General features: G+C 39.7%; 1 protein-coding gene across 3 annotated transcripts in view; it reads left to right on the top strand.

Annotated features, from left to right (window-relative positions):
• Positions 1-886: 886 nt before the first annotated feature.
• nlgn1 (neuroligin 1) overlaps positions 887-17753 on the top strand; it is a 209371-nt gene continuing 192504 nt past the window's right edge. For 2 of the 3 annotated variants that reach the window (XM_036586468.1, XM_036586466.1), the window contains exons 1-2: positions 887-1397; positions 2000-2059. In XM_036586468.1, the coding sequence (XP_036442361.1) occupies positions 902-1397; positions 2000-2059 (556 nt within the window). In that variant the 5' untranslated portion in view covers positions 887-901. The remainder of the gene's footprint in view (positions 1398-1999; positions 2060-17753) is intronic. The other variant, XM_036586467.1, reaches the window with a different exon arrangement.

Genomic DNA, 17753 nt, shown 5'->3' with positions numbered 1-17753 from the left:
AAAAGTGCTCTCATATCACTTTGTTGTGTAAGAAGATTGTACAAATGAAAAATGAAATATGCCATGCCAGGGAGTTTTTGCTAAGCTACTTTTGATGTTTGTCCATAGTATGATACTAATTAATTAAAGCCTCTGTAGGCTAAGCTTGTTTTTTGTCCTCGCTAATAACAAGAATAAGCTGACCGAGTGTTCTTCCTCTGCATTACCTGTATTCACCCCACACAGTTCAGTAAAATGCCTTGTTTGTTAATCCCTTAATTCGTGCCACATTTTTAGACCTATTGTATCATCTCTGCTCTGAAAGTGGCTCTTTTGAAGCTGCATCGATGCCAGAAAGAGATGCGAAGATTTCCCTAAACTAACTCTGTCTCACTGGTTGGCTATGATGGATGCTGTGTCATGTCAGTGAGCTCTGATTCTAGAACATTCTGCTTGATAGCAAGCATGCAGGATTGTAACGGTCAATAAAGTTGCTCTCCCCATCTGCCTCTAGCTTCGATGCTAATGAATTCTTTTTTATTTCCTGCAGGATATAGACCCGAGGCTGCACCCAGGCGTGATTTATCTGAGGACGTCCCGCCACAAATGGCCACCGCTCCCTCACTCCGCCCCGTAGCCAGGATGGAGAGCTGCGCTGTCGATAGGATGCAACCTGATGAATAGCGCGTCTTGCAGGGTGAAGATGTTGCCTGGCCATGTGTAGCAAATCAATGAGGGAATACTTGCCATGCAAAGAGCTGTTGAGCGTTTTGACACCCCTGTGTTCTGAAGGTCCAGCCACTTGGCTTCAATCACAGCCATCCCGCAAGTGGATATTATAAACTAGTGCTGCTGCTGCTGGGTGTTGGTGGGGGGTGGGGGGGTTTAGTGCACCGCTAGGTGGTGCGGTGGAAAAGGAACCATGCTCCTGCAGCGGCCTAGCAGGTTCCGCGGTGGCTGGAGAGCCGTGCAGCCGCGACCCGGCCTCAGTGCCGTCTTTGACCTGCCGTCCCTGCTTTGGCTGCTGGGCCTGGCTCTGCAGGCCTTACCGGCCGCCTCGCAGAAGCTGGACGAGACGGACCCAGTGGTCACCACGACCTATGGCAAGCTAAGGGGCTTCAAAAAAGAACTCAACAATGAGATCCTAGGACCCGTCATCCAGTTTCTGGGCGTGCCCTACGCGGCACCCCCTATCGGGGAGAGGCGCTTCCAGCCCCCTGAGCCACCTGTGTCTTGGCCGGACATCCGGAACGCCACTCAGTTCGGCCCGGTCTGCCCACAGACCATTTTAGAGGGCAGATTGCCGGACGTCATGCTTCCAGTATGGTTCACCAACAGCTTGGAGGTGGTGTCGTCCTATGTACAGGACCAGAGTGAGGACTGCCTTTTCTTAAACATCTACGTGCCCACTGAGGATGGTGAGTTTTGTGGACCGACGGATCGGCCCTGTCTCATCACCTCTCTGTATCGGTATCTCCTCTGTGCTGAGTGTAGCGAGTGGACCTAGAAAAGCATGACCTCTGCATGTCAGCGTGCATGCCACTGCTTTTATGTGTGTGTCTGAGTGGGAGGGAGCTGGAGCGCATATGTGTGTGTAAGCGTGGTTAAGAGCGTGTGTGTGTGTGTGTGAGTGTGGCTGTACATGTCTCCTAACCTCCCTTGCCATCCCCTGCACAAGCACATATTTATGTGCCATAGCACGTCCATTTTAGGTGAAGCTGGATCCTACTTGACTACCTCCTTTGCACTTATATCTCTGCCAGCAGTTCATAATGTGTCCATTGTGTGTGCTGGCACAATGAAATAGGATCTTAGAGGGAGAAGCTCATTTATAGTGATAATGATGATGATAATGAAAATGAAGATGATGATGCTAATGACGATGAATTTGAAGACAGTGAGAGCAGCTCTTCATGTTAACCTCTTTCCCTCCTCGTCTCAGTCACTCAGTGCTGTTGCATGCTCCTGCTGTGTGTAACGGAGCTCCATGTTATTTTTTAGTCTTCTATTCATTTTGCAGTCAAAAGAATATCCAAGGAATGTGCCAGGAAACCCGGCAAGAAAATATGTAGAAAAGGAGGTATGTATGCACTGACATGAAAACAAAAAAAAGAAAGGCAGCGATCTCCCCCTCATTAGCACCAACCCACATAGAAAAGCTTTGGGTATGAAAAAAGCATGCTATTACTAATGTTGTTAACACTTTACCGAAGGGAAGCATTAGTAAGACTACAAGACACCTACATAAACCTAAATGTTCTTTTGTAAAGGCTTATTCAGACATTCGTCATAAAGCAGCTTTTGTCCACTTGACATTTGTAATTAGCCTATATAAATGACTCTGTATACCATTCTACAGAATTTGTTTAAACTGCAGTCCTACAGTTAAAAAAGATTTTTAAAAATAATTACGTATTCAGACCTTTACTACAGGTACTATACATTACTTGATATAGTAACAAGCCAAGAATAGACAAAACCATCATTTCATTTATAGAGTACTTTCTGTTGGGACCCCTTAACCCCAAATTTCAACTTGTGAAAATAGTACTTAATTTTTTTTGGCTATATATTTTTTTTAATATATCTTTTTGATTTCTTGTAAAATGAAGTTGAAAGATTTAGATTTAACATTTAGATGAGTTTTTAAATTAAAAACATTAAAAAATGCTGTCCCACATTTTCATATCACTACCAAACCACAAACATGAGTTTTAGTCCATAGGCAAAGCCTTATTTTAGCCACACTCCTGCAGAGTGAGACCAGAAAGTGAGTCTGCATCCCTGTCCCTCATGGCCCCGTGGTGAGCAGTTAGATCCTATTGTTTTAAAGTAAATGTGTCCCAAATTCTGAAAATCAGTTTGTGACTCTAGGAATTGTCACTACCGAAACACAATTTTTCCACGTATGTAAACTTTTTTTTTGTTTTAATGGAAATGTTCAGGTGTGTACAGCTGTTATCTGTGTACAGCTGTTAAAACTTGTCTTTGCTAGCCATGTACTGGGTAGTGTATTTTCTCAAAATAAGCTAAAACTGTCACTACAGAAACATTAATTACTCAGACATTAAGTAAAGTTTTGGTAGTGTTATGATTGTTTTGGTAGTGACAAAAAAGCAGTGTTCAATCATTTATTTTAATAAGATGAACATAATAAGGTACAGGGTTATTCGAATCAGTAGGATTTTATTCTGAAATCCAAGTCAGTTATAAATCCAAAATGTGTTTTGAACCAATTCTTAGGTTTATGTCATGTGTCATAAAAGGCTTATGAAGGTGTCATGTAGCCTTATGAACACTGCCCTTCAGTGAAGCGTTAATTTATTATTAATCTTAAGCGTCCTCTCCCAAAGTGCAGGCCTCGGCTCTCTGATTTGCTGCCTGGTCGCAAGTCAGAGAAAAATGGGGCCCACAATTGATTACATCTATGAGGAGTTAACTGGGGAGACCATGCCGCCTGTTAGATGAGCGCACGTTGAACTTGCAGAATCTAATCTCAATTAAAAGAGTTGCTATCTGGAGTCCATTGGCTTACACTAGCAGAATCGATCATGCCTTCATCAAGATAATTTCCCGGCCTGACATACTTTCCATTTCGCCATGTTCCTTCTCATGCCACGGTCCTGCTCTGAAGGTCCAGTGACCGTGGTCTTTATATAGAGTGTACAGTTCATATAATGTAGCCATTTGTGATTCCAGTGGGAAAAGAACACTGAAGTGTTCCCTGTTTTACCTTATCCTGCCCTTCCATGGCCAAAAAAAAGAATTAGGGAAAAAAACAAACAAAACAGAATCAGGACAGTGACGGCAGATGGAGCGGAGATGGCTTTGGTCCAGCTTCCTGTTCTGTCTGTTTTCTCTTAACCTCAGCCCACCCCCAAACCCCTCCAACCATTGAGGTTAGCACTTCACTCCCCCTTCTCTTTTGACCTTTTCTTCCTCTGACTCATCTAAATCACACTAATCAAATATTCCCTCCCTCAATACTCACCACAGCCATTATCATACAGACCTTTCAGAATCTGTTCACTTTCGCTACTAAACACCTTGTGTTTGTCACAGACCCCTGTTCAATGTTTACAGCGTTACAGAAGAAGGAAAATTCACCTGTGCTCCACGAAAGACTTAACATGTCATTTTTTAAAAGAATTAGAGTGACTTTCACCTAATGGTCAAAAAGATGATTTGGTGTAAAAAAGTGTAGGCCAATGGGGAGACTGATAGCATCATCTTGATTGTGTACAGAATGTTTATACTACAATGTGAAAAATGTGTGGACATGTTTTATATACTAATGTGCTTAAGTTGTTCCTAACCAAAGCTCTACAGTGTTTCAGTGCTTATGCTACCTGTCTGTCTGCTTTATTTCAGCTATAGGAAAAATATTCATGAAACACTACAACACTGTTATACATGTGTATAAAACAGCTGAACATCCTTTTGCCTTTTATAGTGCTTCTTCCATGTCAGATGAGCCTGATTTTAGGTCCGAAATCTGATACACTGTGGGTGATCATTGTGCTTTGACAGTGCTTGTGTGCGTGACTATGCTTGTGATGTGTTTATTTTGATGGTAGGTTTAGACCGTGGTTGAAAATCAGATTGAATATATTCACTCTAACAGATACTGAGAAATACGGTATCACAAAGGATTTCTTCATGTAGCATTTGTGTGAATGAGATTAGTAGTAATTTGAGGCCAATTCAAAAATAATTTGAGATGTTAAATCTTGCCCTTAGGCATTAGATGAAGCTCACTTAGCAGTCAGGAGTTTTCAAACACAGAAGTATAGCTATGAATGGTGTTTGTTAAACATTTAAAATAGGGTAATGAATTTGTGGAGCTGAATCATTTGGTGAATTGTTTTCTGTGGTATTACTGAGACTTTTTCTTTTCAGTCAGTAAGGTTGATGCTTTGGTCAGTTTGGATTATTGGATTCTTATGTTAATCAAAATATAATGCTATCATGTTGTTAATGCTTAGCCCTTTACAAAATAGCCAAGACAAAGTGCCCATTTCTGCCATTTACAGCCCTATTCGATCTGGATTAGTTTTGCCAGAAGAGGTCTGGTAATGTAATTTGTAAGGAATTTGATTGGTCGATTTGTATGGGAAAGAATATCTAATAACCCCAATCGAAACGTCATAGCCCTGGTGTTCACTTAAGCGTTAAGATTAGAATTAAACTTCCAGTTAATACCAGATAGAATTGCATTAGGCTAAAGTAGGCTGATTCAACTTAACAAATGTCACCCAATAGGACAGAAAGTGCTCTGCCTTGTGAGAGGTATTTCAGATATTTTCTTTTAATTCTCCTTCTAATTAGCTTATCACCAAAATAGTTTTAGATTACAGCAGTCCTGTTTTGAACCTAAGGGTACAGGAAATGTGCCGAGAGCTCCATTTTAGCAGTTAGCCAGATGTGCCAATGTCTATTACTAGGATTTGTTATTTTACGTTACCTGAGGCCGTTTTGAACAGGACTATTGTTACTGAAGAGGCTCCGCATTTGACGAATTGGAAGATAATTCAGTCTGGAATTGACCTGTAAAAACTACAGACTTTGCAGATTTATACTGGATAAAAATCAGAGATCTTATTGATAGAAACTCAAATTACAGTACCTCCTCAGGTAAGCGTGGTACAGCTTAGAATAGAGCTTAATTTAACCTTTCTCATTAATATTGTGATGTCTCAATGCCGTTATTGCATTTATTTGATCTGAAAAGAATGTGATCCAACAAAGTCTGCTTCCTTTATTTTGTTTTGTCACCTTGAATAGGAATATGTTTTACATCAGTCACCTTTTATTGTTAATCTAGTTGTACAAATCAGTAATAAGGTCTTACTGACCTGAATTCGGTTGTGAATAAGCACACATGCTTGCACAGGAAATATTGCAACAATAAAGGCAGCCTGGTCCTTTGTTTATACAGTAGTAGAAAACATGGTAGCACACATAAAGCTCCAGTTCTACATGCTGATACATTATACCATGTCTGGTGTGGTCTCATGCATGCCGTTACTACTCTTCTCTGCCAGATTAAATGAGTTCAAGAAGACAGTGTTGGAAGGTATTGCTGGCTTTAATTGGGTTACAGCGGCTCCTAGGATATGCAGACATGATGCATAGGTGTGAATATTTTTTCTTATCTTATTAGCTACAGTTAGTTTGGAAGGCATAAGCATTGACTACTCCAAAAGAAGTAATAGAGCAGGTTGTACTGCCTTGAATGAATGAATTACCTGTATTCATTTCTGACATATTCTACAGTTTGGCAATATCATATGTACTGAAGGACTCTCAGTAGATTTTGTACTACCCTATGTAGAGTAAAAGCGCTCCCTCTTGTTTTTGTTCTCTACTTCTGTCTCTCTGTCTCTCTCTCTCTCTCTTTATTGCTTGCTTTGCTCAACCATTCTCCGTCCCAGTTTTGTAATGTTTGACAGGCATCCTAGGGGAGGTACTAGAGTTGTGATGCATGCTGTAAACTGAGGAGTGGATCCTTACAGCCCCCATATCTATCTTACTCTGTCTCTCACACTCGCACTCTGTCTTAAAGGGATGCTCCTGTGCTTTTTTAAGCTAACATCTGTTGCTTCAGCACCTGCCCATGAGCTTCAATGGATTTTCTGTTTTCTTTTCAGGAAAATATGTTAAAATTACTGCCCATGGTAATCGACAGTATGCTACAGATGGGAATGATAGAGATTAGGCTGAAAAACACTAAAGTATTCCTTTAACTGTGGAGATGTCAGCCCTTACTCCACCTGTGTATACTGTCATAGGCAAACATTTGGGTGCCTTTTCTAAGTGAAAATAAGTATTATTGATGCACTGAGCCGTTTTTTTTTCTCTTGAAATACCTGATTTTGTACCTGCTGATACTGATACTTACTCTAGCAAACCTTAATTAGCCTATAAAGCCTAGTATTTACATAGTTACGTGTGTGTACTTAAAATTCTGGCATTATAGATATACAATGCTGCTTTATGGTATCAGTATTCTGTCTTGCTGATACCAATACTGCGTTTAAGTGTTCATATCGGCATCAGTACCAGTACGGTACAACTCTAATAAATACACATCCTAAACACACTTTTAAGGTGTGCATTTTAAAGGCATACTTTATTGTTTACTTGCTGTATTTAACATACTTTTTTCCCAATATGTTAAACAAAACAATTAAATAGAAAATGTTTTAAGCTGTAGAGGATGTGTTAACTTATTTCCACCTGGAATATAAGCAAAACATGGTATTGGACTGGTGTTTAGACATTTCCAGTGAGTGAAGTTTATTTTTCTTGAGTAGTTTCAGCAGAATAGTGAAAATACAGCATCATGTTTTTCTCTCTTCCAGCTTTACTGGTGTCTAACTTGCTCAGGAAGTCAAACATGAATTATTACTTCGGCGATCAAAACGAGCTGCTTCTTAAAGTTGATTTGGCCAGCTTTGAAAATGTTTATATGATGCAACACTTTAGTCTACTTTGGATCGTTCTGAATTATGAAGCAACAAAGTATTAAATGTTCTTATTATTTTTGGCAGATTGATTTGGCCAATAGTCCTGCTTTGAGAGCAGTTTAGAGTTATGATATAAAAATACAGGATCAAAATGGGTGACTGCACACGCCTGCCACCATTAACACAACAAAAAAGCTGTTGGGCACGTAAGGAGAAGGGAATCTTAAAAGTGATTATTTTGACACTCATTAAATAGTAATGAAAATTAGAAAATTGCAGTAAGCCATTTGCTTTGCTAAGTATAATCTGAATGTTTTATAACAGCATTAGATGGAAATGGGCACGCATGGTTTCACCTTGCTGTGTCTCCACATTAGGAGGGAACAGAGTATTACATACACACAATTACTTTCCTCTGTGTTCTCGGAGAAGATCTGAGCTGCAGCATGCAGAACATTGCAAGCTCGCATGAATTTTTGAACTGTGAGTGTAGGAGCCGGTAAAAATACTTCCAGTGTGAGGTTGCAGTCCATGTCCTTGTTTCAGTCTAATTTTCCTTGCACTTTTTGATTTTCCTCATGGTTTTTGACTCTGATATATTTCCACTGCATTATTAAGCTCATTTTTCTGAAGATGATTAATATTGGCCATTCGAATTACCAGTAGAGTGGGCGGTTTTACCTTGACTGAAATTGCAAACAGACTACACCAGATGTTCACGTAGCAGAGCATACACTGTACACTACCGCTCAAAACTTTAAAATCACATTCAGAACACGTAGTAAATCTGAATAATTCAGACCAAGCACCTGTGGATATAGATTCTGTAGTATGGAAAAATTTGGACAACCCCTGGTTTAAATAAAATGTTTTTGTTGATTTTGATGAATGTATCATATTGGGGGGGGGGCAGTAATGGCTTAAAGTGCTAAAGTAATGTCTTATTTTGAATTTTATAAACAGTTTTTCCCTCTTCTTTTTATCTTATATTTCTGTACCTTCTAGCTACTATAGTTTACAGGCTGCGATCATTACTTTTGGTCTGTGCTTTAAGGCTTAAGTTGAGTGTATATCCATTGGTTTTCAGTCTACAGTCTTCTTTAATCTTTGCTTTCTTTCATTCATCATTCAATAGAAACCCATTGATTTTTGATACTGTTTGAATGTTCAGCCTTCATGAAAGTTTCAAATGTTGTCCAAAAGCACAACTGCCTTCGTCTGTCTAACCTTGCTTCCTAGCTTCCTTTTCATTGCTCTGCCATCTCATAGAAATACACTGATTTTGTTACTCTCTGAATTTTTGAGTACAGCCACTGAATATGATAAAAAAATCTTGCTGTTCACCCGCAGCATTTCATACTCATAGCACTCATCAGTCTAATCACTCTATTAATTTTTTCTTTCGTTTCTCCATAGCAACCCATAGATTTTTTATAACACTTGAATTTTTACGTTAGATCTCATTTGTTATAAAGATTCGATTACTGACTCGAAGCACACATCTGCACATAATACTGACACCAGTGATCTATATATCTATCTTTCGTCTCATAGAAAGCCACTGGTGTCACTACGTGTTGAGTTTTCAAGCTAAAACTAACAAATCTGATCAAAAGATTCAGCTGTTGGCCTAAAACACATGACTGCATTTTCATAGATAGCAATCGTCTGTCTTACCCTGCTGTCTTTTCTTTCTTTCGTCTGACCTCCTCTTGAAAACCATTGATCCTCATTGTATTTTTAAGCGAGAGCCCTCAAACTTGGTATAAAGATTCAACTGTTTACCCAAAACACATAACTGCACTTCATACTGAGGGCAGTCCTCTGTCTACCCCTACTGTCCTTTCATTCCTACTTTCTTCTGTTGAAACCCTTTCATTTTCTAGTCCTTGAATTTTTAAGCCAAAGCCACAAAACGTGGTGGTGTACAACACTTGACAGTTAACTAGTAATAACACTTACCTGTCGTTTTATTCATTCTTCCTTTGTTCCATAGACGCGCAATACCTCAGTATTGCTTGAAATGTTGATCTGATGCAACTGTCAGATTTTAGTGGGGAAAAAATGTAGCATTGACCCAGAGCACATGGCTGCACATGAATGAGAAACCATGTAGTCTATAAAACACTTCTACACTTTCTTTCATCTATATATAATTTCAAAGAAACTCAATGATTTTACTGCTTCTTGAATGATCATGTTACTCCCTTTAAGTTTGCTAGAAAGGTCTTTTGATGTAAAGCACAAACCTGCATTTGATGCTATCAGCACAGTGACCGCCAACCTTTCAGGTTAGACAACAATCTTTGCCTAATTTGCTCACAAACTTTACTTTCTGGTTATTTTTGTTGTTTTACTCCAAGTGGATTAAAATAGCACCTGGAGTAATTTTTGGATTATTGCAAATCCATTTTTTAGAACCTAAGACAGCTATGAAAACTAAACTGTCATACATTCATCTCTTTTCTATGCACAGAACACAGTGGTAGTAAGTAACAGTAGACAGGGGCTCTGTAGGAAAGCAGAACTGTGTTATGCTTAGAGTGTGTGAAAGTGCCAGTGCTGTTCCAGAGCGCAGCAGAGAGATGGTATGGGTAAGCTAATGTGTGGACTGACTGGGCTGGTGGCAGCTGTGATAAATTCAGAGAGCCCGATGCAGAGCTGTTTAAAGAAAAAGGACACAGTCAGCCTTCCAGTGTTGGGCTGTTTTGTTGCACAGAACTACTTAACATTGAGGATAAGCTTCGCATTGACTAACAGATCTCACTTAGGACATTTAAAACTCTTAATGGCCTAGCTCCTTTGTGTTTTTCTGATATGTTGGAGCGTTGTAGCTTGGCCAGACTATTGTACTTAGCTACTACAGGGGCAGTCATGGGCTGGAGGTTAGGGAGCCAGCCTTGTGACCGGAAGCTTGCCAGTTTGATCCCCTGAGTCGACGAGACACGACTGAAGTGCCCTTGAGCAAGGCACCTAACCCCCAACAGCTCCCTGGGCGCTGTGGATAGGGCTGCCCACCACTCTGGGCAAGTGTAATCACTGCCCCCTAGTGTGGGTTCTTCACTGCACAGATGGGTTAAATGCGGAGGTGAATTATCTGTTGTGGGATTAATAAAGGGTAACTTAACTTATACAGACTTACTGCAAGCTCCCCGGATCGCGTACAGCTCATTTGGTGGAAGATAATTTTCTTATGTAGCTCATAACTTTGAAATAGCCTTCCAGAGAATATACTAGGGATGCAAAAAAAAAAAAACACAAAAATTGTTATCTGTAACTGAACACAGAAATATTTTACCATGTGTTAAAAGTAACCTTCAATTTCTTGGTTGCATAAATTTGCACACTCTTTTATAATGGGGGCTGTAGCTGTGTTCAGAGTTTACCAATCGCACCAAAATCATGTCCAGAGATAAGTAGACAAGCACATACCTGCCATCAGTAAAAGTAATTAACCCCAAATACAGAATTAGCTTGTTCTGTAGATCTTCCTTAAAGTTTCATGGTTGCATCCTTCTAGAATAGTCATGGTCCAACATTTACAGAATTAAAAGGCACTGATCAGGAGTGGGGCATTAATGAATATAAATGTCTGGGTGGTACTGGTCACCCCTTGTGTGTGACAGTAGTTTCCTCTATTCTGCGTGTCTGTGGGGGTAGAGTGCCAAAAGCCATTGCCCACCAAAAAAAGATCATCCAAGCCCATCGGGTTTGCAGAAAGTACATTCACTCACTCAAAACCATCTGTTCAGATAGATGTTGAAGTTTCTGGCCTTAATTCAAATAGATATATTTCATCCATCTAGTCAAGATGGATGGGATAGTGACTTGCTCCAAATATCATAATATTTTGCTCAGTCAGACCTCAGTCTTCTAGAAAACCTGTGGAATGATCTAAAGAGGGCTGTGCACAGGACATCACCTGAACATTCGGAGGAGCTTGAACATTGAAGTCCAAAAGTGAAACAAAGTACTGTGGGTGTGTACACACTTGCGCAACCAGAATATTTTCTTTGATGTACTCTCCCTTACAATTAGGTTTTTTTGTTTTGTTTTGTTTTCTTGAATTTTCTTGGCTTCAGGGTGACATGAAAGATGGAATCACTAATTCTTGATTTCTGGCTTTACAACATGGAAACCTGTAATTTCAATAAGGGTATGTAAACTTTTGTGAACGCAGGGTGAACATGAAAATAAGGTGAACACAGTTTCCAGTTTTCATCACTCCTCAGTGATTGTAGGCCTCTTGCTCTTGCTGATTCTTGTTACAATTTATGATGGTGGCTCTTGTGGAAGTGACTCGTTTTTTAACACATCTGTTTTAAGAGTACACATCTGTTTCAGAAGTTTGTTGTTGCTATTGTTAGTTTGCTCTTCATAAACCAAAGCTGAAGGCCAATGCTAACTTTACTGAAAGAACTGGTATTGCGGATATTAGTAGTGCATTTTGCCTGTAAATCATACTTTAGAACTGATGTATTTCTGACAAATTCACCAAATTTACCACTTTCAGTAACAGTAACTTTGGGGCTCTTGAGTGGCACAGCCATCTAAGCGTCCTATCATCAGGAGATCGTGACTTTGATCCCTGGTGATGCTACAGCCATCCGTGGCCGGGATGTCCAAGAGAGCACAATTGGCCTCACTCTCTCGGGGTGGGTAGGAGGCCTTTGCCCTCCTAGCACTGGTAGTATTGTGTGAATGGGGGAGTCCTAAATTGTGGGTGGAACTGAAAAGGTCTAAATTGGGCAGAAAACTGGGGGAAAAAATCCTCCCAAAAAAACATTGACACACAATGAAACACAAAGTGGGCTGATATCACTAACAGAACTGCATCGGATATAAGCCTCAGTGGGTGACATAACAATTGACATGACATAACAATTCCAAGCACAGTACTTACGTTAGGGATAAATATACAAAATACGGGGGCCCACAGGACACAATTTACAATATATACTGCAGAAACATATAAATGCACATTAGCTTTGCTCCCATTTTGCAGCACTTTGATAAAATAAATATCCAGGAAATGCTGGTCACACACAAATGTAAATTGATACAAATGGACCCACCCTGTATTTCCATGCATACAAGTGTGCTTGAATACATCTTTGTGGAAATTGTGCAAAAAATGATGTGCTGCAAATATTGGCTCCAACACCGACCTTTCTAACTGGATCAGAATATCCCTAATTTTAATTCTGAATGTCACAATACTGCACTGAATCACTGGCCCCTGGAGTGGAGACATGCAGCTGTAGTGTCACATTGATATAACTCTCATAGGGAGCAGCTGAATTTCAAGCGTATAAGTGGTCATGGCGGCTGCGTCATCCCTTCATCCTCCATTCATCTGAACTGTAGGAATCTGGTGATAACTCCAGTGCCAAGTCGCCTTAATTACAGTTTATGCTAAAATGGCGAGTGTTGAAGACACAGACTGGTGTACTGCACTTGGCTCAGTTCCCAGCTGAGCTCAAAGCGATTTCTCATAAGTAAATGACAACTATTGAACCTGGAGGAGAGAGGGGGAAAAAAAAGAGAGGAATTGAAGCGACAAGCTGTTGCAGATGGCGAGTGTGCAGGGGGAGTCTAACTAAATGCATAGTTCACCTTGAGCTGGCAGTGAAAGGACAGCACTTGACCCGGTGTCTGTTTCAAGTTGGCACTACAGCGGAGTGTTCAGTACACACACACACACCAGGCACAAGAACCCACCTATCTAATCCCTGAGTACCGAGTATTAAACCAGTCCAAAACATTTGCATTGTCACATATTAACACAAGTGGCTCTTGAATGGGAACATTTGACACAATATAATGGATTGTATTCATATTATAAGCCATGTATGTGCATTGTAAGAGTATTATATAAAGTTCTGGTTGACTGCCCTGTCTTTGTGCCTCATTTAAAAAGCAGTCTGGGCTAAAACACTCGTTGTAACTCATGTTAATGGGCGGAGCCAAACTACTGTGAGCTGAATAGGCAGATGTATGTAATTCACAATGAGCTGCTTTTGCAGCTCATTTTCCATGTATGGACTGTATTGTATATTTTGAAACTTGGGTATCATTGTTTACAGTGTGGATTAAGAGTACGTAATGTAGTATACATCACATACTCTTTTATTCCACACTGTAAACTTAAATTAGTTTACTTAAAAAACATGCAAACTTGTTGCCTTGAAAAAGTTATATAAGTTATGTAACAGGTACAAGCTTATATAACTTCATAAATGAGTTATAGTTACTTTTGAATTTTCAGTGATCCCTTCTACTGCAGTAAATAACGTTAACTCAGACAGCCCAATTAATGTAAATGGTTTCCACTGAGCTGGCAGTGCTCTTCTTTTTCGAGTTCTGCTTACGCTTGAATTAGTTAGATTAGCTTGAATTAAATGCTTTTCCTTTTGTAATGTATTGGCATCAATTTTAAACAACTCCAGTAAATTAATGAACTGTTGCATAGGATATAAATTAGTGACTTAGATAAGACTAGAATCACCCATTTCTGAGGACTCTAATAGCTTAATGCATATTTTCCAGTCTATTAGCATTTATGGGTACAGGCTGAACTGGTAAACCTGAACACAAAACAACATCATGGTGAAAAGACATTGGCACATTAACACAGTACAGCATTGCACAGTTGTATTCAGACTCAGCTGCTTAGCACAAGGAATATGGCTGAGTGCCTTCCTCACTGGTTCTTCTCTTGGCCTTCCACTCTTTCAGAAAATGGCTATCATCATTTGTGTAGTTAGATGTTAAAGGGCACAGAACATGGAAAAGCAAAATTTCCTCACTTGTTGATCTAGTATGTCAACATTGTTAAGATTTCATATCATTCACTAAGATATAAAAACAAACTGTTTTGAATTTTTGAATTATTTTGTGATGTCACAAAAAAACAACTAATTTACATAGATGTCCTCATTTAGTCTATAGCAGTTTAGCCCTGCCCATTCACACTGAAGTTATAAGGAATGTTTCAGCCCAGACTGCTCTTTCACTGAGGCATAATACAGGACGAACAATCAGAACAGAGGACATTTACATCAGTGTTTCTTATGCTGCGTTCACGAAAACTGGGATCTTGGAATTTTCCTCTCGAATTGTCCTACTTCCCATTCATGCAATGTTGATTGTGTAAGATTGGGAAAAAAATGGAGGCTCACAGTAAGCTAGAATTTATTTAGCTGCTGTGTGCATGTAAAAACTCTTAAAGACCTGTTTGCTTTGTGCTTCATTTATTTTTAAAATGGATGTAGGCTGTGGCAATTCAGCATTAATATAGTCCTGAAAAACCTGTGCAGTTTGATGAAAATCTTGAAGGGTTGACAGTCCCAGTATATATGTTCATCAGCATTACACGCAAACAGCATATCATACCCAAACAGAAACTCGAATTCTGTTTTAAATGCTTTTTGTATATGTTAAAGAGAAACTTTCTGAGTAGGAATTACAAGTTCAAGGGACGTTCACATGGATTTTTCCTACTTGGAAGATGGAACTTCCCAGTTCCCACTTGGACATGAAGGCAGCATTAATCTTGCTTCTGGCGACCCCAGGATTAAGAAACTGATTTACATCTATCGGTCTTAAAGACACAGAAACATAAAACTAGTTTTATTATGAGGATAAGGAGAGGTTTGAAAATGGTCATGTAAAAATGAATTATGTATTTGCTACATATATCTAGCTCTAAATGGACTTATGGAAAAAAAATACAATGAAAATGTAGCATATGGCCCCTTTAGGTTCTGAGATGAGCATCTTCATCAAGCCCACCTTTTTGTTTATGCACCTGTGTGCTTCGGGATTGTGCTCTGTGTAAGTTCTTGGAACTGTCTCACATCAGGGCACTAAACTTTCAAGACGGAAGCCACCCAGCCAGTGTCTAACTTTCACCCCCCTAAACATTTCATCATTGGTCTATAGTTAAGACCCATAATTAGTTTCACCGATCTCGGGCAAGTGTGACTAATAGGAATTTAAGGCCTCTGCCAGTCAAAGGAATCACACTTCAGTGGCTCCTCCATTCTCCTCCTACTGCTGCGACCAGATATACTCCAGCACAGAGGAATCAATTGGCTTCTTTGTGTCGGCTGTCACTGCCAGGGCTGTGCCATCAATAACTCATCACTTGAATGTAAAGATATTAGTTAACACACTCCTGTGTTTTGCAGCTGCGCAGCCAGTGGCCATTTATGCAGCGTGATTTTATGGTAAAAACTCCTTGCAAATACGAACATATTGTTGGATTTTTATATAACTGCTAACATTTAATTTTTTTTGTCTGATCTCATGGCTGCTGCTGACTTGCAGAATCAGTTGTATCTAAAGAGTATCATGGCACACAACACCCAATAAGAGGATGCTTTATTAGCATAGAAACAGCTGCTGGCTACATTTAAATAGGTGCATTGAAGTAATTTCCAAGAGCATATAGTCCTGTATTAATTTTTAACAGACATGCATTTCTAATATTTTATATATTTAAAATTTTGATACACTATGAGTAAATATTTAATAAATATTGGATAGTTTTAATTTGTCAGATATGCAGAGGGAAAACGCATGGTCATTTGAGCACTCAAAGTAGAGATGCCGCTTATTCAGATACTGAAACCTTGAGTATCAGCTGATATTGAAAAATTAATATAAAGACATAAAATGTTCTGTTCAAACTGCTTCAACACTCAATACCCTACAGGTACATACAAAGCCAACGTAACAGTTAACCTGTTAGTTAGTTCCATTAAACATCTAAGGGCAACCATGAGAAATTTTGGGCTAAATGTAGGTGGAAATGTAGACTTATTAGGATTTGTTATTAGGAACAAACTGAGTGTGAAATTTCTAAACTATTCAGTAGGCTTGTTCAAGATAAACTGGGTCTCGCCTTGGTGGTTGGCGAGAGAAGCCAGTTTCAGTTGGGGTAGGAGCTGAAACGAGCCGTCAAGCTGGACAGGTTTACTGGCAGCACCCCAAAAGAGCCGGCAGCTCTGGCAGCCTTCACATAGAGCGTACATTTGAATTTCACATGTGAGAATAATAACCACAAACACGGTATGTTTTAATAGATGCTATATTCATTACAGTTCATATCTACAAGGTTGTCAGAGAAGCTTCTAGCCAATGAGGATTAGACTCGATCGTCATCAAGCTGTCTCTCAGCTCACGCAGTCAGGTGGTGAGCAAATGTGCCATCTGGCTCTGAAAATTGCAGCTGCGTTGCTCACTGCGATATTATAACGGCGTATGTGACGTGCCGGTGCCTCTGACATTAATCAGACAAAGAAAATTACTGGCATGCACCTTACCAAACCAGCTGATCATCTGTGTGGTGCCGCGTTAAGTGCAACAAAACTGGTGTTTCATGAAGGCAGAACTTAAAGTGGGGGATGATGGGACACTCATTCTTCATTGTACGTTACTTCCATAGGCTTACAAAAGTTAGTATGGCTGACAAGCCCTGCCAGAAATCTCCAATTTAGCAAGTAGATGTGTGCAACAACAGTTAACTATACTGGTTTGCTAGCTACTTTGTTTTGCTTGTGTTATTGATTGTACTCCGGATGTTAAAAGAGCGCACAAATATAAAATAGATGCTTCCAGTCCTAAAATCTAATTGGCTGAGTTGCATTCAAAGCTGTTTTAAAATCCTTGATATAAGCATGCCTGTGACCGCTCAACAGCTGAAGTCTGTATTGCTGCGCCAAGTCTTGAAAAAGCCTTGTGTTGTTAACAGATTAATCTTTACCTTTAATGCTGATCACATGGACCACAGAGTGTACTGATGAAGTAACTTGCTTTTGTTTAAACTGAAGGACTGATTACAGTACTTACGATATGATTCATTTAAAATGGCAATATAAAAGACTAAAGAATGCCACGTTCCCTTTCAGGCTTGTGTGCTTCAAATGTCCATGTTTCAATCAGACCTTCCCTTGAGTAGCATGAAACCCAGGCTGAATCTCAAACGGCTTCACACTCCTATGGAGTATGCTATGGAAATTTCGAAATTCTAGCTTCTACAGGCAGAAAGTGCACTATTTGTTGAGTGTGGATGTGGCCAAATCCCAAATGACTATTTGTTGGCCAAATTATAAATTATGCACTTTTGTAGTGCTGGAGCCAGTATTTAAATTCCTACGTAGTGCACTATGCAGGAAGCAGGGAGATTCAACCCCAGCGTGGCAATAGGGGTGCTGTTAGCTTTGTGCTAAATAAGACTTGTGGTGGTAGTTTGGTGACCAAAAAGTACTTATAAACTGAAGTCTTGTGCATAAAACAGTA

Source organism: Colossoma macropomum, unplaced genomic scaffold (assembly GCF_904425465.1).
Source record: "Colossoma macropomum unplaced genomic scaffold, Colossoma_macropomum, whole genome shotgun sequence".
Lineage (NCBI taxonomy): Eukaryota > Metazoa > Chordata > Actinopteri > Characiformes > Serrasalmidae > Colossoma > Colossoma macropomum.
Note: the sequence above shows the minus strand (reverse complement) of the source record. Positions and strands in the feature narration are given on the sequence as shown.